The 23,242-nt window shown below is 38.8% G+C and overlaps 1 protein-coding gene across 5 annotated transcripts in view; it reads right to left on the bottom strand.

The window, feature by feature from the left end:
* Positions 1-2,443: 2,443 nt before the first annotated feature.
* Positions 2,444-23,242, bottom strand: part of elf1 (E74-like ETS transcription factor 1) — a 61,846-nt gene continuing 41,047 nt past the window's right edge. For 2 of the 5 annotated variants that reach the window (XM_038289491.1, XM_038289490.1), the window contains exons 2-10: positions 19,119-19,443; positions 12,165-12,339; positions 11,633-11,671; positions 10,494-10,598; positions 10,205-10,375; positions 10,001-10,084; positions 9,186-9,378; positions 8,610-8,969; positions 2,444-5,247 (exon numbers count right to left, since the gene is read on the bottom strand). In XM_038289491.1, the coding sequence (XP_038145419.1) occupies positions 4,440-5,247; positions 8,610-8,969; positions 9,186-9,378; positions 10,001-10,084; positions 10,205-10,375; positions 10,494-10,598; positions 11,633-11,671; positions 12,165-12,339; positions 19,119-19,187 (2,004 nt within the window). In that variant the 5' untranslated portion in view covers positions 19,188-19,443 and the 3' untranslated portion in view covers positions 2,444-4,439. The remainder of the gene's footprint in view (positions 5,248-8,609; positions 8,970-9,185; positions 9,379-10,000; positions 10,085-10,204; positions 10,376-10,493; positions 10,599-11,632; positions 11,672-12,164; positions 12,340-19,118; positions 19,444-23,242) is intronic. The other 3 variants (XM_038289493.1, XM_038289494.1, XM_038289495.1) reach the window with 3 other exon arrangements.

Raw genomic sequence — 23,242 nt, forward strand, 5'->3', positions numbered from 1 at the left:
GATCTATAAAAAAGGATCCATTTATCCATTTCATTGTTCTGTCATCATTTTACCCTCTTTAAATACAATATTCCTGAAGATACACCCAAATTCACTTAAATAATCTAAAATATGATTATTCTCAAAGCTTTTCTCGGTAAAGCTGCACTCAGTCTGGTGACCTGATGGTTAAATAAGCTCTCTGTGTGCCGTTCCTGCTTCAGGCTGGAGGCACAATAATGTCAGTCGTCATCCTTCAACTGCTCCCACTGTGAGAGGCAGCATGGCACAGCAGTAAACACTCGCACTGTGTCAGTGGCTGCGGGCGACACAGAAATAGTCCTCCTCTACCAGGACCTGGCTCTCCTGCTCTATCTTCAGGGTCTCTGACTCACTAAGCAGAGGAATTGCACAGACAGGACGGCTGCTGGTTGCCTTCCATTGTTTCAGTAATCCTCGAGAACAAAAGGGGGAATGAGACGCAGGGCAAAATCAATGAATCGTGTCTATAAAAACTTAGGAAGATGTTGGCTGCAATGAAGGCTTGGTTGAAAGTTGCTGTTGTTTCTGTAGATGTGGGGATAACCCTATGATAAGATGTGCATGTGGTGTAAGTGGGTAAATCTGCTTCCCAAACACCCAACAGGAGTCATACATTAAACTCAAAACTGTCCATAATCCCCCATAAGGGTGATCAGGTTACACTGACGGCAAAATTACTACTTCCTCGGTAATGTTGCCAACAGTACGGTTACTTGAAAAGACACGCTGTGAGCTCTTATTGGTAAAAAGTAACAGGATGCACAGAAAAGCATGACACTATTTAAAAGGAAAGGCTATTCAGACATTTGCAGTTCATTTAGAATGTGAGAGAGAGCAAGACTTTTAGCAGATTACAGGAAGGCTTAAAGCAGCACCGTGTAAGTTTAGTCCCAAATATTAGTTTTTCAGGTCACTATACAGCACTTGCCATGTATCGGAGCACTGTGTGGTTCGCCCTTCTGTAAAACTTACCGATATAACTTGAGAGGGCCGGATCCATGGTGGGTCATGTGACCTATAGTGCAGCTTTACAGCAGTCTGAGCTCCCCTTAAAAGATGTTGCTAGGCAACAAAACCCATATGGCACTTTCCTTATCAAATCTATATTTACTGTTCTCAGATGTAGGATTTAATCTAGAGGGGTGAATGTTCTCAATCCAATGGTCCAAAATGGTCTGATATCAGATTCCAAAAGACGGAGACACTGTTTAATTTTGCAATGATGGAGCGATGCAGAGGCCTTCAGGGGCACTAAGTCTGGAAATTACACGTCTAGCGCCCCTAGTTGCTAAAAGCTACACAAAGGACACCTGAAGAGTTCTTTGCTCTGTTCATATAATCTTTCTCTCTCCATGAAGCCCAGATTTAAGGTCCAGATCTAACTTATGTAGTCAAAGCAGCGTGTTTATTGGTTGTATAGTATTGTATGAAAGCTTTTATAGAATAAACCTTTAAAATACAAATGAACATAGACATATTAATGTAAGATATAAACTCCTCCATCCAATTCTGTATTGATTGTAAATAGACAGGAATCAGGACTTGTCCAGGAACCACAGCCCCTCCATCCGCAGCTTTTAATATATGAGCCATACAAATATCTATGCAAATTAGAAAACATGGAATACATACAACCATAGAAGGCTGGCTGCAAAAAGCTAATAAAAGATGTCAAAGTTTGTTAAGCTTTCACACAATGTGTTATCTACTCTGCTCTGATTATAATAATAAAAAAAAAAGAAACTATTACAATCAACATCAGGAAGGCTAGAAAATATATCTAAGATGGTTTCAGTTCTTAGATTAAAGCTCCAATTGTGCGAATTCTTCCCAGGAAGGTCAGAACTGACGATGGGAAAGCAGCTATGCAGCTGTGAACTTCCACACATATCTAACATTACCATTCTGCAAATGAATCAGTGTCACCTTTCCTTTCACCAAACAGTATTAGCACACATACACACTCACTCTCGTTTCACTATGCAAGCTGTGCTGACAGACGCGGCTGTCTTCAGCTCCGGGCATGTCACATGCTAATGTATTCAACCACCCACAGCAACCAGAGAAGCAACAGTGCTCCTAAGTACAGTCCAATCAGTCTCCGGACTCCTAATGGCTCCAATCCAGTTTCCTACCACAGCTTTTACTTTCTCTTTTAAATGCCATGCGATCAAATGTCCCCCAAAGCTGAAGCAGCCCCACAATACCACTCAGTTTTCAAGGCAGAAACGGTTTCATTATGTTGACAGCGGAAACCGATGAAACACTCGGTAACCACTATTTGTTTCCTAGTTTAATCTGGTGTTCGCTTTTTATTTTTCAGAAACATCTGGTGTGATATTTCAGCTTGGGCTGACATCTTTTTTAAATTAATGCTCTAGGAAAAAAACAACAACAACAAAACAAAAAAAACAACAGCAAATATATATAGAGAAGATTTTCTTTTTAATTTGCATATTGACTTTTTCTGAAAAATCTAGTCTAAGTTCTGCATAAAAGAAGGCCATCGACACCCAAGACAAAAGATGCAACAAAACAAAATGCAGTGGACATACCTCAACGATTCAGACAACAGTGCTTTAGAAAAGACTGGATATAAGAATATATATATATGAAGAAAATCCTAACAGAAAGTCTAAAATTTAATGCAAATATAACCCAGTGTATTTATTGATTGTCAAAACAGTTGCGACAGCATGTCTTACATTCAGAGTGCCTGCAGAATGCGGAGCTCTTTGGCTGTTGTAAAGGTTGTAAAGCAGCCTTCAACTCTTACGCTGAGGATGGAGGTCAGTTAGTTTAAGAGTCCCTCACTCAGCAGCTACAGCCAGCCAGGAAAATACAAGCGATTTAGCTCTGATACCACTCAGGATCAATATGGCTTCATCCCCTACACAGAAACAAGGGAGTAAGTCAGATGGCTGGCCTGGGGTTCTTAACCAAACAGGTCAAAGAAATAGGAAGAAGGCACAAACTTCAACAGATCAGAGACACCAGGACAGGGGAGAGGAGGAGAAAAGAGGAAAGAGAGCAGAACACGGTGCCATTTCCGTTTCTAACCACTTTAGAAACATTAGATTTCAAGCAAAAATTCGGTATTAACTAATAGATTTGATACTTTATGCAAAACAAAATCCAAAAGTTTTTAAGCAATAGCCTCGCCTGCATGACAGTTAGAAAACAGGAGAGAGAGGTACATCCACTGAAGAGTGGGGGGAAATAAAAGCTCATTCTGTAAATGTTCAAAACAGAAATATAACCGATATATTCACAGCAGCAGAATAATGACGCTGCACTGAGCATTTCAGAACAGAACTTAAACAAAAACAAAGCTGATTATATTGAATACTATACAAAAAAAAATATATCACAAGCTTCCTGGTATCTTGTTTTATCTTCCCTCAGGTTTACATGTAAAAAGAATACAAATGTGCCTTTTCTTTACAGAATTTAGGAATTAAAATAAATAAATTTCTTGTGGCCTTAAAATTGAATTTCAATTGCATATTATACGTCTACATACAGTATACATATATATATATATATTTATAGGTTCATATATATATTGTTTTACATGAACAGGATTTAAACCTTGGAGCTTCAGAGGGAGAAATGGACAAAAATTACTTTTATTCTGCAGGTTCTGTTCTTCTCTTTCTTGCTGTACCTTCCAGTCTGCAGCTCCACACAGAAAATGCCTTTTTAAACAGTAACACAATGTTCTTATGCAAGGGCTGATACAGAGTATATGCACACCTTCTCTGTTTGTGTCAAAATAAATGAATTTTAACTTCTTGTCTGTATTAAAATAATGTTATTCTTCCTCCAAACGTCTCATAAGGCACTCTGTACTTAAACTCATGAGATCACTATTCTTTATTTCCATAGATTGATCACAACCGTGACAACCAGCTTCCCTCAAAAACATTCAAGCAGTTAAAGGAGACCAGCGGCTCTTCAGGTGTCCCTTTTTGTCGCAGTGTTTGGCATTCAGTCCTTGTTTTTGGTTTGTTGCGTGGTCCTTTTCTAACATTAGTCCAATGAGATCTAATGTTAATAAGAAAAAAAAATAATTGACTGGCACTTTTTTATTTGCAGACAGGAATCCTAGATTTCTTCGTGCTTTTTGTGCATATACATGTGTGGGAATTATCCTTTTTCTTAAAGCTAACTTCTTAAAAAAACAAATCATTCCCTAGATTTTTGAAATTAGGCACATAGTCACATAACATGTGAGTAAACAATAAATCCTGAGGCTGAACTGACCAACTTTGAAGATAGGAATTAACAGCATGTTAATTCCCGACTTCTGATAATTAATTTAATCAGAGCGTAGAGGAGGGGAAGAAAATATCGAGTCTGTGGTCACAATAAATTCAATCTTTTTGGTTCACTTTGTGAGTAAGAGTCCTGCAGCTCTAAGCCTCTGCAGGCTCTGTTTTTATCTGGATAAAGTTTGCAGGCAACTGAACAGACAGCGGTAGCTCCTGCAGGCTTTTGATTCCCTGCTCAGGCTGCAGGGACATCTCCCCGCGCACCTCCAACTCCTCCACGGGGGTCAAACCCTCGCCTGGGCTGCTGCTCTGGGAGTAATGTCCATTTATTAAAGTTTCACTTGCAGCCCCTTGGGCAAGGCTTTGACTGGTATCGATGATCACAGTCCGATACTGCAGCTCTGCCTCCCCTGCCTCCATCTCTTCCTTCTCGAATGTGTGTGCGGCCAGTGATGGATCGCCGTTCACCATCGACTGGAAGTAGCTGGAGTCTAGCATCTCCTCTTTGACCTGCAGCGCAGAGAAATCGCTGGATTTAAGTACTGTGGCTATTACGGTGCCAGGCTGCTGCGCCACCATGGTCTGGCCACCGGTGGTGTTGATGGTGACGAGGCGGGGGAGACCGTTGAGGCTGGAGGTGGCAGAACTAATGACTCCTGGAGGAGAGGTGCAGGAGGAGGCAGCAGAAGAAATGGCAGAGGAGCCCAGATTGGTGACCAGAAGCTGCTGCGGGAGGCCGTCCTGCAGGCTGCCGGAGCCGCCTGTGAGAGAAGCCGTCTGGATGGTGAGCACATCTTTCCCACCTGCTGTTGTGGAGGGGACGGTGTGGAGAATAACCCGAGGTGGAGAGGAGTGGCTGGAGTCGCCGTTGGCCAGAACAGTGAGGGGGACAGACTGAAGCGAGCCGGAGGATGTCAGCACCATCGGTACTGACACTGGACTGCTGATGGTCCTGAAAAGACAAAACAACAAAAATTCTGAATATCTAATCAAACAGATTTCAGTCGGTTTTTATTTTTCCATTATCTTCTTAAAAACAGCCATGTAAAATAATGGGTACACCAAAATCCAACTTTTTTTGGACAAATGGATTATTAATTTTTATCTGTAATTGATAATAAGTTATTATATGATAAATATTATCAATAACAGTGAATATGATAAATATAAATAAACAAGATTTTTGTAAATTCTCAAGATAAAATCATTTATATAGAAAAAGTATCTACATAAAAAGTAATAATGTCTGATATGGAATAAAAATTTAGGACACCACCATATTTATTCCGACGGCTGTAAGCCATACACAGACTAACATGCCAAGAGCAGTTGATGAATCATTATTACACAGCATTTTGCCCTTTAAACCTTAGATATTCAGGTCGGTGTACTCCAGACTGTTGAAGTGAGAGCAAACACATGGACAGATCAAGAGAGCTTTCTGAAGCCTTTAGAAAGAAGACTCTTAACAGCTGTTGAGAGTGCTTCTCCTTTTAAAACTGTGCTCAGAAGAATTTAAATTCCACTGTTCGGAAAATATTCAACAAGTGCAGCATGTTCTGAATAACTAACAAGCTGCATAGCTCCCACCCCTCCAAAGGAGTACAACTTTAAAGCAGGCTGTAGGATGCTAAAAGAAGTCTATAAAAAAGTGTCATTACTGGACCTAAAAAGGAGACCAGAATTCATGAAGGAATCATCTGGTTGGTATCAACTAAATATAAAAAATCTAGCAGGGCGCTGCATCATAACAATGACCCTGAAATATATCATTAAATCAAACAGGAAGTGGCTGAGGAGAGAGATAAAAAGTTCTGTATAGGCCTAGTCTAAACCCGGGTCTGGATCTTATCCAAATGCTGTGGGGTGACTTAAATCAGGTTACCTGTGCAGGTCAACACTCAAACATCTCACCGCTGAGAAAATAGGGAGGGAGGAGACTAATTAGGGCTTGGGTTTTATTCAGCTATTCTTTTTATACCTACTTTCTTATTTTCTATACACAGATAAATAACCAACAAAGATTAGAGATTGAGAAGGGAAACCTTTTTTCAAACATTTCAGGGGGGCCTACTCTTTAAATGGCAGTTATTCCAACTGTTAAGGGATTTAATGCAATTTGTGAATGACATATTCTGTGCTCTTGATTATTTTTATACCCACATACTATTTTAACACTAAACCCTTTTCTAAACTAAACTATCGTGTCCGATAAATAAAACCAAATTATCTGTCCAAGCTTTAAAAATTTAAAGCATTTTTTACAGCTTAATTAAACCCTTATGAAAACATTTTACCAAGATATCACAATGATATGGTACAAATAAGACATAATGTCCTCATCATAAAAAAATAAAAAAAACAACTAAAAAAACAACAGCACAAATGTGTCTACTGTAAAAATAATTCTTTTGTTCACAGTGCCAAACTGCAGAGCTGTTTCCAGTTTGCAGACATCAGAGGAAGAGAGTAAATTACTAATGCAGGCAGTGGAGGCTACACATGCAATAATGACTCATACAATACACAGCAAACAACACTATATAAAAACAGACACTGCAGTTTAGAAAAGGAAGCTAACGCTGCTTACAAAGGTTTATATATATATATATATATATATAACATAAAGCAAAGATATTATTGAGTGGTGAATAGTGCACTTATCATTTACCTACAGTAAAGACAGTTACCATATTTTGAAATCAGGTATTGTTAGGGGTTCTTAACTTCTTATCCGACACATAGTAGCTGACTTTTTTGGTGTCTTAGTTTAGGATAAACAGCAAATAGTTTGTCACTGAGTAAAAAGCGAACGCCTTCTTCAGGAGGATTCATGGCCAAAGATGACTTCTACAACCAGAGGTGGGTAGAAATGAGGTACATTTAGCAACATTTGCATAAGTAAAGGTCATACTTATGGGAGCTTTACAGTACTCCACTTTTTATTTTTAATTCAGTAATAATATTCAGTAATATTATTGTTTAATTCAGTAATATTGTATTGTATTGTATTAATAATATTAAACTGTGAGTAAAATGTTTTATTTTATTGTTGTTGGTAATCATTTTATTTATTTGTATTTTTTTATCTTTAAAGTACCAGAATTCATCGGTCTGATTGAATCATTTCCAAGCATTGAATGCAATTTTATGATCCTCTGTACTTTTTACCTTTTTTTTTTTTTATACAGGGAAAAAAAAAGGTGAAGTAGTGCTACTGTAACCGTACTGTAAGTACAATTTTTGAGTACTTTACCCACCTCTGTCCAAATTAATCTCACAAATCTCATAGGAGTTCAGGCAGATAAATGAAACCATCATCGCTAAACATCGTCTGTGTTATTTACAGAAAATAAAGGTTGGAGGAGGTGCTCCACCAATGATTTTTATCTAAGAATCTTGAACTCTGAGTGAAACCTGTAAAGCAATGGCTCACTTAATGTTGATATCAGACAGTTCACTGCACCTGAGAACAGGAACTTGTGCCATCAGAGGCTAAATTTCCACTGAATCTGTATTTGCCTCATTTGCAACTAAATATGCAATGAATCTCAGTAAATTGGAAGTGAATTAATTGCTTTGAAATTGAACTCATTTGTTTTCAAATGTTTCCCTTTCAATTTAAAATTCTATTTGACTACTCTGACTTTCAGTGCTACAATTACATTTCATTTTGGAAATGAAGTTTAATGTAAACACAGCCAGGTCCTTAAGAAAGCAACAAAGAAAACAAACACAAGATTCACCTAATTATGTTTCACCAGTTTCAAACATCTTTTATGACACTTTGAGCTGAAACTGTGGCATCTAAATAAGCTTGGTGCATATCATGAACCATGTCAAACATATCTCTCGTGTAACAGCCCGCATTTGTTTTCAAATGACATGAATACGGACTCAGCAAAAGCAATTTAATTTCCAATGTAAATAATACTACTTATTTCTTTGCAAGTATCCTTCCAACAAGAAAAACATGAGCAACGTTTAAAGGTCTGTAAAACATCATTAGCATAAATCACTTTGAGGGTTTTGGGATCGGAGCTGTTAAAAGTCTTGAGCTTTTTGGAGCCTCCAACCTGAGATCATCATGTGTTTAACTCTGACCAGCTTATCTGTCCTAAGGTAAAGTGCCCACACAGCATGATGCTGCCACCACCATGTAGCAGCATCATGCAGGGTGATGTGCTATGAGGTTAAGTTACACATGTGTGTCCTTTTAAATAAACTGGAAGCACTATTAGAGTAAAATTAATTAAAAGCTGAAGGATAATTTTTATGTTGATAAAAAAAATATCTAGTTTGTGAGTCTCCTACCTCACGGCCTGTGCTGCATCTTGAACACTTTGCGCCTGGTTCTCTTGTAAAACATGAATGGAGTTCAGCAGCTGCTCAGACTGTCCTCCATCAGCCTCCTGGTACACATACTCATCTCTGGGTTCTTTCTTCATTGGTTTCAAAGACACGTGATGTCCACCCTGAGACCTGCCGTGGCTTTTAGATCCTCCACGGACGACCCCCCGCCCGTTGGAAGATCTCTGGTTCTCGTACCCAGCGTTGGCGTCAGATCCAGGCTCCTCATCCTCAATCACCACCAGGTCAGGTGGCATCTCTTTAAACTGATAGACCAGACGCTGCCCTTCCACTTTGGCAAGGATGCCTCTTTGATAGTAGTACCTAAGGGAGGAAGTACGCAAGAGTTCGTTCAACCAATTATTGACATTACCAAGATTAAAGTTTAACGAGTCTCATCAAAATTTAAAGCACCGTTCCAGTGTGTTAATAAGAACATATCTGTGGAAATGGTGTCTTCAAGGTTAAATGCTGGATGAGTGAACGCATACATGATAATGTCACTTTGGAAGATGTGGCTCATTGGTATTCTGCTCTTACCTGAGAGCCCTCCCCATGGTCTCATAGTTCATGTCTGGCTTGTTCTTGTGCTTGCCCCAAAGCTTTGAAACAGCCTTGGAGTCCACCAGCTTAAAGATGCCTTTTTCACGCTGTGTCCACTTGATGTATTTGGGACAGGTGTTTTTATCCTGCAGCAAAGCCAGGAGGAATTCCCAAAGGTAGATGGTGTTGCCTGCAAATTAAGGAGGCTAATTTTGAGTCACAGTTTCAACATGCAGGCAGAAATTCAAGCCTTCGATCAGCACTACTATTCATTTATTTGTTCAGTTTGTATATGGCCACCATGGAGTCAAAGGATTAATTATTGTTGTTACAGACACGTGTGCGCATGTCGGTTTGAAAGGAAATTAATTATAGCAAGCCCGACAGTAGATTACTCTCATTTGCCAGGCGCTGTGGCGGGCAGGGTTTAAAAACAGCAGCACTCCCAACAGTCACCCGAATCCCAAACTGTGTGACAGATTGATGTATACGTGTGGGGCTGAACCCGACGTCCCAAGCCCCTTCCTCTTTTGTGTGGTGTTGAATTGTCCAAACAAAGCGGCACTGCCCTGCCTCTATCTGTAAAGCATCAGCGTGCCCTCCAGCCTGCAATCACTCCTGTTTCCCAGAGAAACACAACACCCCGAGATCCCCTCATCCATTAACTCGCTCAGATTCAACTGAGCTGGACCGCAGGGGCTGAGAGCAGCTTTGCCTGCTCCACCAGAGAAATCAGAGTGATCACAAGAGGAGGAGAGACCTTGATTTTTATTGGCTCATTACTGAAAAGTGGACTAGTTGGTAAGGCTTACCTTTGCCCTCTTTGCTCTTCTTCCTGAGTGGCAGGTTAGGGGTTGTAATTGGAGAGCAGGGACGCACTACCCGGGGCTTTCGCACTGTGATTCAGTTTGAGAGGCGACATATTAGGAGGTTGAGGGCCATCATGTAATCACCTTCTACTATTACAAATTGTTCCTTTTCTCTAATAAGTCTGAGAAGAAGGGCAAACGTGTTACCTTTGTTTTTTTTCTGAGGTTTTAAGGGACACTTTTGAGGAATCTCATCCATGGAAGAGGTGTCTTCATCCAACGACATGTCAAGAGCAACGTTGTCCATCTGGTCAGGCCTGAGAGGAGTGTACGTCATCTCTGACTCCAGCAGATGGTTGTAGGTGTGAACTGCACCAACAGCGAAGGCAAACACAAATGCTGATAATAACCTTTGAGTTCCGTCTTTCAAAAACAATGCATTGGTTGTTTTTGTTGTTTTTACTCAAAGCAGAGTGATCAACACAAACAAACTCACTCATTCGCTTCTCATCCAAGATGTTATTTGGAGACTCCATGTTGAGCAGAGCGGCAGCTGCTTCGTTTGTCTCCATGCTGTCGTCAGCGCGGGAACCTCTTGTTTCTGTGAACCGGAAAACAAAATGCATCAGAGTTAAAACTGATGGGAAATTCTTGTCATTGATTTTTATTACTTTGATTTGGCTGGACTGATTGGAAGCTTCATGTGTTAGATATAAAAACACTTGACATCAGTTTTTCAAAAAGACAGTTATCAAAAAATATAATAATTTAGCTTTTATACAGAACATTTACCCCCTTACATATTCCCTCAGATGATGTTAATGATTCAACTATAATGAAGGGTTAGGGGTGGCCTAGTGGTTTGGGCATTGGGCTTGGATCCCAGAGGTTTACTCTGGGTCCCTGAGCAGGACCTTTAACCCCACACTGCTCCCCAGATGCCGCACAATGGCAGTCGACTGCTCCCCAAGAAGATGGGTTAAATGCAGAGAGTGAATTGCATTGCTTTGTACTGGCGACAGCGTAATGACAATAAGGTTGTCTATTCTCTCTATAAAAAGAAGAGGATCTGATTTATTGACTGAAATAAACTATCCAAACCGACATAGTGCTGTAAGTATAAAGAAATAGCCCTCTTTCCAAATCATGATTTGAATGTATTGAACCACAAAAGTTGGCTTCATTTCCACTAATCAACCATCAGTTGAGATGAACGTTTCTGACAAAAATGCCGTTGTTACAAATTAACTGTTTACCAAATAAAAAACAAAAGATCCAACTCATTTAGTTGACAAAAGATAAATAAATAAAAAAAACACTTGGTAGTAAATTATGCTCTCTAACAGATAATCCTGAAGATTAATGTTTACTTTTCAGTTTGTACTCAACTTGGTTTAATATGACAGAATAGATATAAACAGCATATGAGCCACTCTGCCTTTAAATCTCTAAAGAAAAAACAAATCTAGTTTATGTTGGAATGGCTGAATAAAGCCTGGATTTACTTCCAGCTGTTATGCTTAGGTAGGATCTTTACCTGCTTCAGGTTGATTAACATTCAGTCTGAGTGAATTCAACAAAAATCTACACAGAAGAGTAGGACAATATTTCTCCACAGTGATGTGCAAGACTTACTGGCAGTTTTCATAAACTCTTGATAGCATCTGTTGCCGTCTGGAGTGGGAGACATAACCATTAAAAAGTTTATTTTGATTAAAGAACTATACAAAAATTTGATTAGATAAAAAAAACAAGGCTATTATTTTAGATTTGGATTCCAAGGAGACATATTTCCTAGTAATCTGTTAAATGGGGCTTTGTAAGACCTTTTTGAAGGTCTTATAATGTTTTCCTTTGGCCTGGTACTGACTTTTTATTCATTATGTTATTAGTCCTTCCTTAATACAACACCTTATTGTGCAGGGTATATCCAAAAGAATAAGGAAACCAAATAAAGCATTTAACTTACACAATCCATCTATATTAGTCATACTTTTGACAAGTCTTTTTAGTGCCTGAATATGTCATTGATTAGAGTTAAGCAGCCTAACAATTTAAAGTCCTTTCTCTAAAAACAAGGGGGAAAAATACCTGGTTCTGGATTAAAAACGAGTAAAATAAAGGGAGTAACCTAGCTGAGGGCAGATTGTTACAACAGTTTCTTTACCTGAGAGATCCACTCCTTCTGACAGGATGGACGGTCCCTCCACCACGCTGAGAGTTGTGTCCACCATGATGCCATTAGTCACCTCGTCGGACTCGAGGCCTGAGTAGACCTGAAGCAGGTCAGCTGTAGGCACCTGCTCCACGATCACGGCAGGGAATACTGACGGGTCGTCCAACTGAGCAGAAAAAACACACACGTTCACACGTGAGACATGAGGTATTATACAGCTGGAAATACAGCTGGTTACGAGAAGAGAGAGAGCATTAAAAAATACATTAATTCCTCCACTGCACATCATAAATGAAATATAAAAACCCACACAGAGTCAGTTTAATGCTCTAACCTAATTTGGCCTTTTTTATTGCTTTGTAAAACATAGTGGATTCATACTCAGTTTGAGCTAATATGGAGGCACGCAGCATGGAGGAGAGCTCATTTCTGTGGTGTTGCAGCGGCCCACTGGGACCCTCTGAAGAAGACAGGAACCAGCTGTCTGATCTGGCCTACTTCTCCTGAGAACATAATCTTACGCCCAGAAATGATATAAGCCCAAATAAATGTTAATGAATCGGATATGAATTGCAGGCGAGCACCTTCTTCATCACGCTCTGGGAATTCTAACCCCAGATTTCTCATTCTGGGCTTAGCGAGGTCTGATGTGGGAAGGAGTGAGGGGACCAAGGGAAATGGCGGAGGGTGGACCAAAAGAAGGCGACAAAGACATCTGAGAGCTCTTCCAGCAGGGATCGTGTCAAGAATGGTCACTGGGTGGGGGCTTCATGAAGGGAGGAAGTAAATCAACTCTTTAAATAGGCTAGACATGTGTTGCTCCAGATGTGAACGATGTGCTCTGAAGAGCATGAAAATCAAATATCCCAAACCTAATCATGTATTTATTACCATTATTATCATCATATGTAGTCGTTTTATTGTTCGATTTAACCATCAATGCATATTTAATTATATATTTAATTATTTTCATATAATCATAGGCAATTATTATATACAAAAGATTTTAACTGTTTACACTTTAACAGGTACTGATTTATCTATGCTTATTTTTTATTGATTGACTTATTGACCATTTTAGGAAGTAGTTTTTAGCTGTAATTGTTGTTTAGTTTTAAGTAATCATCCAGTTTATCAAATATAACTGTATTTATTTTGTTCATCCCTTTTAAAGTAACTTGTGTCACATTTAAAGTTTGATTAATGAATTGTTTGGTGATATTCTTATTATTAGCATTGATATATCACTATTATCACTATTATCATTGCAATTTGGGGAATTCTTTCCTCCTTCTGTAACTATTTAAATCAGTTTATTTAATATCCTCTATTTTAATAAATATGCCTCTTTTATTTATTTGATTGTTTTTTTTTTTCTTCGGCTGTATCATAGCTTCTTTAATTTCATTTTCTAGATAATATAAGTTAATTTGGGGAATGAGTGAAAATGACCAGTAGATGGCAGCACAGTATACTTTACATTTAAAGGTATTCACACTCAGTATAAATTTCAACCAGAGCTTTCTGAAGAATCATATCACAGCAACCAAAAAAGAAAAAAAAGAACATGAAACAAATAATTAAAAATAGAATAACTCCACCTATATGAACAAAATGAAAGCTGAGTTGATTTTTTTTTTTAATATGGCAACATGTGACAAGAGTCAGAAAGCTCTCACACTTAAACCGGAGGGGGAAAAAATGTGGAAGAGCATCTGTTCTTCTAGGCTACAAAGCTGTGATTTATTTCATCTTTGTCCAGACAATGGAAATCAATAAAAACAACATTCCTGCAGTGATGGTTTGGTTTGAGAGAGAGCCACGCAGACAAAAAGGTGCTCCAGGAGAACGACGAATAAAGGCTTATCTATCCCTTTTAAACAGCTATTCATTGTTCCTTGGGACCTCAGGGGCATACCAGGTGTCCAGGCCTTGAGCTGAGGGAAGGGGGTGGGACGGCAGCATCCACCACATGCCTGTATGCCCATTTCTGCTACTGTTTAACTAGTAAACTAACAGACCATCCCTTTATTAGATGTTTGAAATGCTTAGGCCCTTTAAGCACCACTCAGTGTGTTTCATCAAAGATTTTCATTAGATACAGCACAGACTTTAAATCCCACATATTCCAGGTTTAGCTGTGCCAACTGAGCGGCAAAAATCAAAAGGTCTCTCGTATATAAAAGAAAAAAAGTGTAAAACAAATATTTTTCTTGTTGAGAATCTTTGCACAACGTGATCATAGCTAGACTCCGAGGCTGATATTTTTTTTCTTAAACTGGCTTAACTCATGTTTGCTGTCCTTGAGTGAGATAAAGACGTGTTTTTGTCTATTAGACATCAGCTCATCTTGCCTCCACCCCATCAAATCCCAAACCATTTCGCTGACAGAGCGTTGAAAACACGTGAAGCAGCCGCCTCTTCCTGCTGTTTTGATCTTGATTGTCGTTTTTCTGTTTTTTTCGCTTTTTGTAGGGGACATTCCTATTGCACTTAGTTGTAAATGTTGAAATATCAGTCCAAAAATGTCTGAATAAACTCAGAGTAACAACCAGCAACAAGTTTTTCTTCTAAAATTGCTTATGTTTAACAGAGCGCCCATTTTAACTACCCGTTCCTCTTTGTTGACATGAATAGTGTTTCTAGTAGAGGGAACAGGGTTGATAACTATCAGGCTAATTTGCATTTTTAACTTCCCCATTTTGCCTTTGAAAGCAACAGCATCTGTGCAGGCTGTTTCCCTCCAAACATGCAGCTCTCTTCTCTTTTACCAGCCCCAAAACAATAGGTTTCAACTGACTTAAAGTTCTTAATATCCTTGTTGTGAAATTTGGAACAGAGAAACCGCCTACTTCCAAAATTCAGATGCCTACAATAAAAGCTTTTAAAAGGAGGGCTCTGATTCCTTTATTTATTTTTAAAAAAAATCCTAAACCTTCCCGTAAATGGACAAAATACCAAATGTCCCTTTTAATGTGAACTGATTTTTGTATTACATTCCTCCAGTTGGTCTGACTGGAAAAACGTAACTTGTTAAAATATTAGCATACCATTTACAGGGAAGTTTCTTATTTAAAGAAATATCACTTTCTGTACACCATAAAGGAAGCATGAGAAGGGTTTAAAAGTGGATATAGAAGTTTTAACCCTATAAACTGCTATGATGCTTCTGACAGTGAAGAGTTTTAGGATCATAAAACTCTAGAGTCTGCTATGGACCAGCTCTCCTGATCGATACTGAATGAAGAAGTCAAACAGTCTTCCACTTTAATAAGACACTGTCTGATAATACAGCTCATGAGAAAAGAACATAATGGGTTTACAAGGATTACAGTTTTGCAATATTTTTGGGAAAACCATTTTTTTCACATTCAAAAGAAGAAATGATTTAAATTAAAGGATTCTGTGATGGATCTGAGGAGGGTTCAACCTTGTTCTAATGCTTAACTTGTGCTAGAGTTTGTTTCCTATCAGAACTTTGTGTTTCACCCCCTAGAGCTTCTGTTTCTAGACATGTTTAACTAGTTCTATACACAGAGCCAGAGGGATGAACCAGTTCAAAAGCTAAAGGCAGGATTATGGAGATCAAAGACCAGTAAGATCACTGCAAGTAACATGCTAAAAGCTTAACAAAAACATATATTATTTAATTATATATAACATGATTAGTTCACACTAAATTTTAAATTTTGTTCATCTTCATGTCAACATTTCATTAGTCAGTTTAAACATGGCTAAAGGATCATCTGTTTTCAGAGATATCAAAATACATAATATAAGCTGTGTAGGTAAACTGCCTTGTTACCTTCAGAAATCTCAGAACAAAAATTATTAGGAAGAGTATAACATAGAGAATTGGCTGGAGTGTTGTCTGTTTTTTAAGGGGGTCATTGTTCGAAAAGGCCTAATACTTTCCCACTCTGAAAACATATCCGATGGTGCATTTAGTAAATCAAGAGTTTGCACTGCAAACAAGGATTAGCATTAGGGACACAAATACATTCTAGACTAATTAACCACTGAAATAAGCCATTTAAGTTTAGCGCTTAAAGGAAGCTGTGTAAAACGTCCTTGTTATTTTAGTCTTAAGCAGTAGACTGTTAGTTACAGCGAAAAACCTTTTTAAGACCATTGTGGCCAAAACCTTACCTGACCAACAAAAATAATAACAATAACTAATATAGTAAATCACTTACCTAATAAGTTACAAATGAATCTAATCTCATTCATTAGCCAAGTTAAGGGTTAAAGCTCTGGCCTAGCTTTATAGCCTTTATATGTAGTATATTCAGCACTGGTTATCTTCTATAGGTTTTAGCAAACAACTGATATTTCTGTTTCAAAGACTGTTTTTTTTTTTATGAAAAAGAAGCTTACAATGTCCAACAAACCAACAAAGGAGAATATAGGATTGTACTCATTATCTGACTTTATATTTTCACTGACTGGACTGCTTACTGTTCTGGTTCATGGCTGTTTTTTGTGTTGTTGTTTTTCAAAGCTTAATAATGCCCTAATTCATCTCTTAACACTAAAACACAAACATCTCACAAAACAAGTATATAAACCTTCAAAAAATCACAGAAAAAGCAAGTATTTTAAAGACCTATCTAAGGAGAATTCAGGCATTAGGATGGAGCATCTGCTTATATGTATGACTTTAAAGTGCTAAATTATTAAACTTGGGGGTTTTATTTTCAAAGACCCTGCAGAAATCCTGGTTAAAGCATACAGCTTAATATTCAGGGTGGGATAAAATAATTTATTTCAACAATCACATGCTAACAACAAACTGGGCAACAGTTAAAAAAAGGGATTATATTTCAGTGTGGGGTTCTAATATTTTGAGTGTTAAATCTTTGCAATGAAACCCTGGCCTTTAAACAGATTGGCAAGTTAAAAATCCTTGAGCATAAGAAGTGTTTGGTTCCAAATGGATCTGTTGAAGATGACAAAAACTGTAATCCATCACATGCTGAGTCAAAAGAGGCTACTTATTGACTTTGACTCCAATATAGCAGAGATAATCATTATAGAAGCTACGATTCCACTCAGCTATGATGAGTTTATGGTGTCATTAAAATTGTCAGTAAAAATCAGAAGGTGGATTTCAGTACCATAACTTAAGTAAAGAGGGCCAAGGTGCTTGTACTACAAGCTGTATGGGTGCCACAGAGAACAAAACTGTCACAGGGGAACAATGTGAGACCTTTCGGCTGAATAGTGTGTCTCTTCCAAGCAGCGACACAACTGGTCCGTCAGGTTGGGCCTGTAGTGGCGCTATTCAAGGATCCAGTAACAACTTGTCACTCTAGATGCACAAACACAGATACTGGCACAAATAAACACTAGTTCTGCCGCCTCCACTTACAAACTAGCCTGCTCCACAGGATTCAGAGCTGGCTCTCCGGGAGGAGATAACTGTGCACCTGAAAGGACCAACGAGACTCACAGACGCTCATACGCGCCATGGTAATGCAAAGACAACCTTTGTGCCACAAACACATTCAAGTCCAAGCCCCACCCCAGCTTCCTCCCACGCAGTACGCAACCTAACCTGGCTGCAGGTTTTTCCATCTAGCCATCTCTTTGCTCCCAGCGGTCCTTCCCAGACCTCCTCTCTACTCCACTGTCCGAGTCATCGTCAGACTCAGACGTCACAGACTAATCCCTCCTCAGTCTATTTTAACAAGTCTATATAAATAAGATTACAAACACTGCCATGAAAAAGTATTAATAACTCTGGAATTTTACCACATTTTCTCTCAATGCAATGAGAGCCTTTGAATGCTTGTTAAATGGGATTTTATCTGACAGTCAAAAGTAAAACATATTTGAGATGTGGAAGGGAAACTGGAAATGGTTTCAATATTTCCCTCACAAGTAAAGATCTAAAAGTATTGATTAGTATCAGTTGGTATTCAGTACCCTTTATTCTGATACCTCATAGAGCTACTGGCTTCCTTTAAAAGACACCTAATAGGTAATAGAGTCCATATGTGTTTAATTTATATCACATACATTTACATTTACATATCACATTTATATAATGAATAAATCCAGCTCTTCTCTGAAGGCCTCTAAGGTTTGTTAGAGAGCATAAGAGAGCGCACATCGTCATTAAACAAGGAACCCAGCAGAGAAGTTAAGGATGTGACTGTGGAGGAGTTGAAAGTGACATAATGTTATAGAACTTTATTTAAAGCTTTAAAAACCCTGTGATAAAGCTAACACTTAACATTATCCTGAAAACACTTGCTAGACTGTGAAACATGGTGGTGGCAGCATTATGGTTGGGTATTATTCCTTTTAGCAGGAACAGGGAACATATGGAGCTAAACAAATTAATTAAAACCTTGTACAAGGTGTTAGATGGTACCTTTTTAGACACAAATCAGTGTGTTAAAATGGATATGATGAAAATTCAGATTGAAATCTAAAAGAGGATCTGACAAAAATTGAAAGCTCTTATGCACAGATGGTCGACCCTCAGTTAAACCTAGCAAAAGCTGCCTTGCAAAGAATGAGGAAAACTATTTTGATGTTCAAAGCTGTAATTCAGATAAAGTATAGATTTAGCAGATTAATACAAATCGTCGGCCCAAATAAGTGTATCTGATTATATTTTGAGCAGGTATAAAGATCTGCCAGTGGCATGATCATTTGCTGCTCTTAAAGTAAAATCATTTGATATTCTGCATTTCAAATAAATAAGATAATGATTTTTTTCTTATCTTAATCATAAAAATACTGTTTTTTCACTATAAAAAGAGTCTGCCTTGTGTTGCTCTATCGCACCAAATCGCTGAGAAATGTTGGTATTGTGAAGAAGAATTGTGGTAAAAGGTGAAGGTTTAGTAAAACGATAGCAAGTATTTGTGTTGAAACAGAGTCCAAGTAAAACATTCCAAATATTTAAAGTGTTGTCTTATTCCTGGTAAATACCTGGTTCATCTCATCAATGCCGTTGGAAAATTCAAACACCAGTTCACTGGGCTGTACTGCAGTCGTCATTGCAGTGGACTTCAGAGGGCGGGGAACAGACTAAAATCTCCCCACTGTGATGACTACTCCTCCTCCTCCTCCTTCTTCTGCTGCTGCTTCACCTCACACAAAACGGCCTCTGTGTCGTCCTGTTTTCTAATCCGATGCAGCTTGAGCTGAACGGGAGAGAGCCAAGGTTTCACTGGAGTGCTGCGGCCCAGGTGGGAGCAGCCTCGTCCCTCTCTGACACAGAGGCTGGACCCTGCTCTGCCTGGAGCATCTACACCTGCACAAGAAAGGGGGCGGGGGATAAGGTTAGCAAACATGGTAGATCAGCTGATTATCACCAAGAAACAAGAGGCCAAATTCAGAGCTTAGGAGGCCTCAGAAGGTTCAGGAAGAATGAACTAGGTTAGGTCTTAATTTTATCTTTGATGCTGCAAAGCCACATCCTTAACAGAAAAAAAATTAATATATAACCACAAATCCTTGCATGAAAAATGATAAAGATGTTCATCAATACAGAGATAGGACTTCCCTAAAACATATTTCGAGCAAATTGTTTTTATATTGTACTGATTATGTTACACTAAATTGCATTAATGCAACTATTCAATAATGCAACGATGACTGCTCCTAAATATTAAACTGAATTATTTAAAATACATAGAGGTGTTTCCAATATTTGGTTCTTTGATCACGTCTTTGCTGTTGGCAGCATCTCGCAACAACAAAGTAAGGAATTCAATATGCTACTGGGAAATTTAAAGAATTAATTTCCGTAAATATAGACTAATCAAGAACTAAAAACAAGTTTATTCCTTTATTTTTTTTTAAATGCTTTTAAACATCACTTGTGATCTTGTTTGTAGTGATTAAATGTCCCTAGTGATTCAAAGAAATTGACTGGAAACCAGAGTCAGATGACTTTTAGCTCAACTGGTTTTAAATAATGACTGCACCATGCTTAGCTCCAATAGATGTATGGGATTATTTCAAGCTGTGAGACGGTAAGAGAGTCAGAGAGAGCAAGATTTTCAGCACAAAACAAGAAGGATGAACAGTTGCTTGTGTAATGATTTTCAACATTTAACCTCGGTCTGTCATGGATGCTAGATTTGGACATCTCAGAGATAAGTTAAGGAATACATGTGGAGACCAATGTTTTTGTATTCTTTAGGTCTGAAACAATTAATCAGATTAATCGTGATTAATCCATTATTGAAATAATTGTCAACTAATTTAGTAATTAATTAATCGTTAACTGGAGTGTAGGGACTCTAAATCATGCCTTTAGCTGACAGAGCAACCCACTTAGCAATAACTGTACCAAGATTGTAAAAAAATGTATAAAAATTTAGCATTTAAGATAATAAAAAAAAAAAAAATCTTCAGTCAATATGCTCAATCCAAACCTCCTCAAGCGGAAAAGTTTTAATTTCACCTGCTTTACTTTCCTAAAGAAAATCGTCCTTAAGGAATCTTTGGCTATCTGATTATTAATTGATTAATCAAAAAAATAATCGACAGATTAATCGATTTGCAAAAGAAGTTGCAAAATAATAAATTAGTTGCACGTGTTCATTATGAAAACGAGAAGCAAATTGTGGAGAAAAAGGAAACTCAGTAAATCATTTATACAAACGTCTGATTGTCAGACTAGAAAACCAATATGTTCAATGTTGCTTTTATATCTTTCAAACAGAAGAAGGTCCTTGTTTAATTCCAATCCAAATAAACCCTTTCCAATAATGGTAAATGTCTATAGTCTATTTCTTATCATTCTAACTGCTCCAATTACTTTCCACAAGACCCAAATGTATTCATTCATAATCAGAAACAACCAAACATTCAGATCAGTATTCAACCTGGGCTTAAGTGCATTGCAGATGGGCGTATCCACACAGGACTAGAGGAAGCTGGAATCAAACAAACAATTTTTAGATGTCAAGACAGCTAATTTTCCAAAAGTTGCCTCTCATATATTTTTTTAAAGTAACATACTTCCAAACAGTTGACAGCTTTGAATTAATCACAGCTAGCTCTTGTTTCATGACTATCTGGCCCCTGACTGTGAGGCGCCCTGCTGCACACCACCCTGGATCATAAGGCTCAGGGGCTCTGATCACATGACTTAGACTTAGACTTAGACTTCTTTATTTGTCATTTTGTATGCACAGGGTGCATACAGAACGAAATTGCGTTACATACAGCTTATGAACGTTGCATTGATATTTCAAATGGCACGAGTTATAGAAAAATACAAAAAGTGCAGCAGTGGTCAAAGTGTGAACAGTGCAGAGGATAAGAGACAGTGTGCAAGTTGCAGTGGTTCAGTGCAAAATGGCATTTGTGCAAAAAATGCGTTATTGAAAAATACAATGAGATGAACAATTTAAAGGGCTAAAAGTTAAAAGTTCAGCAGCATTTGATGCCCGATAATGTGCAATACGTGCAGAGTTCGGATTGTGGATCAAAGGTTCAACAGTCTGATGGCAGTGGGGAAGAAGCTGTTGCACAACCTGGTGGATCTGCAGCGGATGCTGCGGAACCTCTTTCCAGAGGGCAGCAGGGAGAACAGTCCATGGTGGGGGTGTGAGGGGTCTTTGATGATATTACGGGCTCGGGACACACAGCGCTGTGATGAAATGTCCTTAATGGAGGGAAGAGGAGCCCCAATGATTCCTTCCGCTGTCCTCACCACCCTCCTCACATTCTTCCAGTCAGAAGCTCTGCAGCCTCCACACCACAGAGAGAGACAGCTGGTCAGAACGCTCTCTATGGTGCTTCTGTAGAAGGTTGTGAGGATGGGCGGGGGCAGGCGGGCTCTCCTCATCCTCCGCAGAAAGTACAAGCGCTTCTGTGCCCTCTTCACTAGAGATGAAGTGTTTACAGTCCAGGTGAGGTTGTCCGTGATGTGCACCCCCAGGAACTTTGTGCCGCTGACCACCTCCACAGCTGAGCTGTTGATGAGCAGTGGAGCATGGTGGGGGCGGTTTTTCCTGAAGTCGACGATGAGATTGAGGTAGTCTGGTTGAACCCTCCAGATGTAGATTAAAGATCAGTCTGAAGATGCTCTGGGGGCCCCTCTGTGCTGATCCTAAAGGAGTGGCTCTGATCACATACAGTGAGGGGGAGGGAAACTGATACTGCATATTTGTTAGCGTGTGCAAGTGTAAAGAGGTGTGTCCCAACAACCCGATACCTAGAGGCGGGTTTTAGTAACAGACATTAGGACAGGTTGGTGTGCCAGAGCGTTAATGGCTAAAAAAAAAAACAGAAAAAGATTTGCCAAAGTGGAGGCTGCAGGGAAGACGTCACAAGGCAGTATTTGGTTCAACCCCTTCCCCATCTGACAGTCAGTATTCTGTTATTTTGCTGCAGGGTGGAGCATATGTACTTTGAAAGGCCTCTATGACTGTAAATATTACACACCGATTGTATCATTGCAGGAGAAATTTTAGCAAAATTCATTGCACAAAGGAAAAAAAAAATCTATATATTTTTAGGGGGTTAATCAAACAAAAAATCCAGACAGAACAGAAACATGTGGCTATTGTCTGCAGAAAGGGGAACAGAGTGAGGGAAACCGAGTCTGAGGGCTTGAGTTTCACTCTGCCAGGCAGAGCATACCCATGGCTGCCATAGCTGGACCTTTCTGCAGCTGCACATGTGGGGCTCGGTGTCACAGGCTGCTTTTGCAAGGCTCTGTCTGTTACTAACTCCATACACCAAAAATGAAGCGTTCAGTTAAAATTTTGTAAGTTAGAGCGGCTGCAGCTGTAAATACTTTAAAAAACAAAAGGCAAATCAAAGAAAAAATGTGGGTGACCATGTGTTCACCCTTGTAATTCACCCCTAATTTGAGTTGTCAACAAAGCACGCAGACACATTTCCACCAGATGCCTTGCATAACAGCACATTAACTGCTCATCAGATGACAAGAACACAAGAGTGTTATCAAATTCAAAGTTATTTCCACTTACAGCTCATTTGTAAATACATTTCTAATTATTTTTGTGTTTATAAGCAGTGAGTTGGAACCATGTGCTGTGTCCTATATTTGCCATAATCTTCCTGTCAGC

Source organism: Cyprinodon tularosa, unplaced genomic scaffold (assembly GCF_016077235.1).
Source record: "Cyprinodon tularosa strain WSP-4 unplaced genomic scaffold, ASM1607723v1 ctg27, whole genome shotgun sequence".
Lineage (NCBI taxonomy): Eukaryota > Metazoa > Chordata > Actinopteri > Cyprinodontiformes > Cyprinodontidae > Cyprinodon > Cyprinodon tularosa.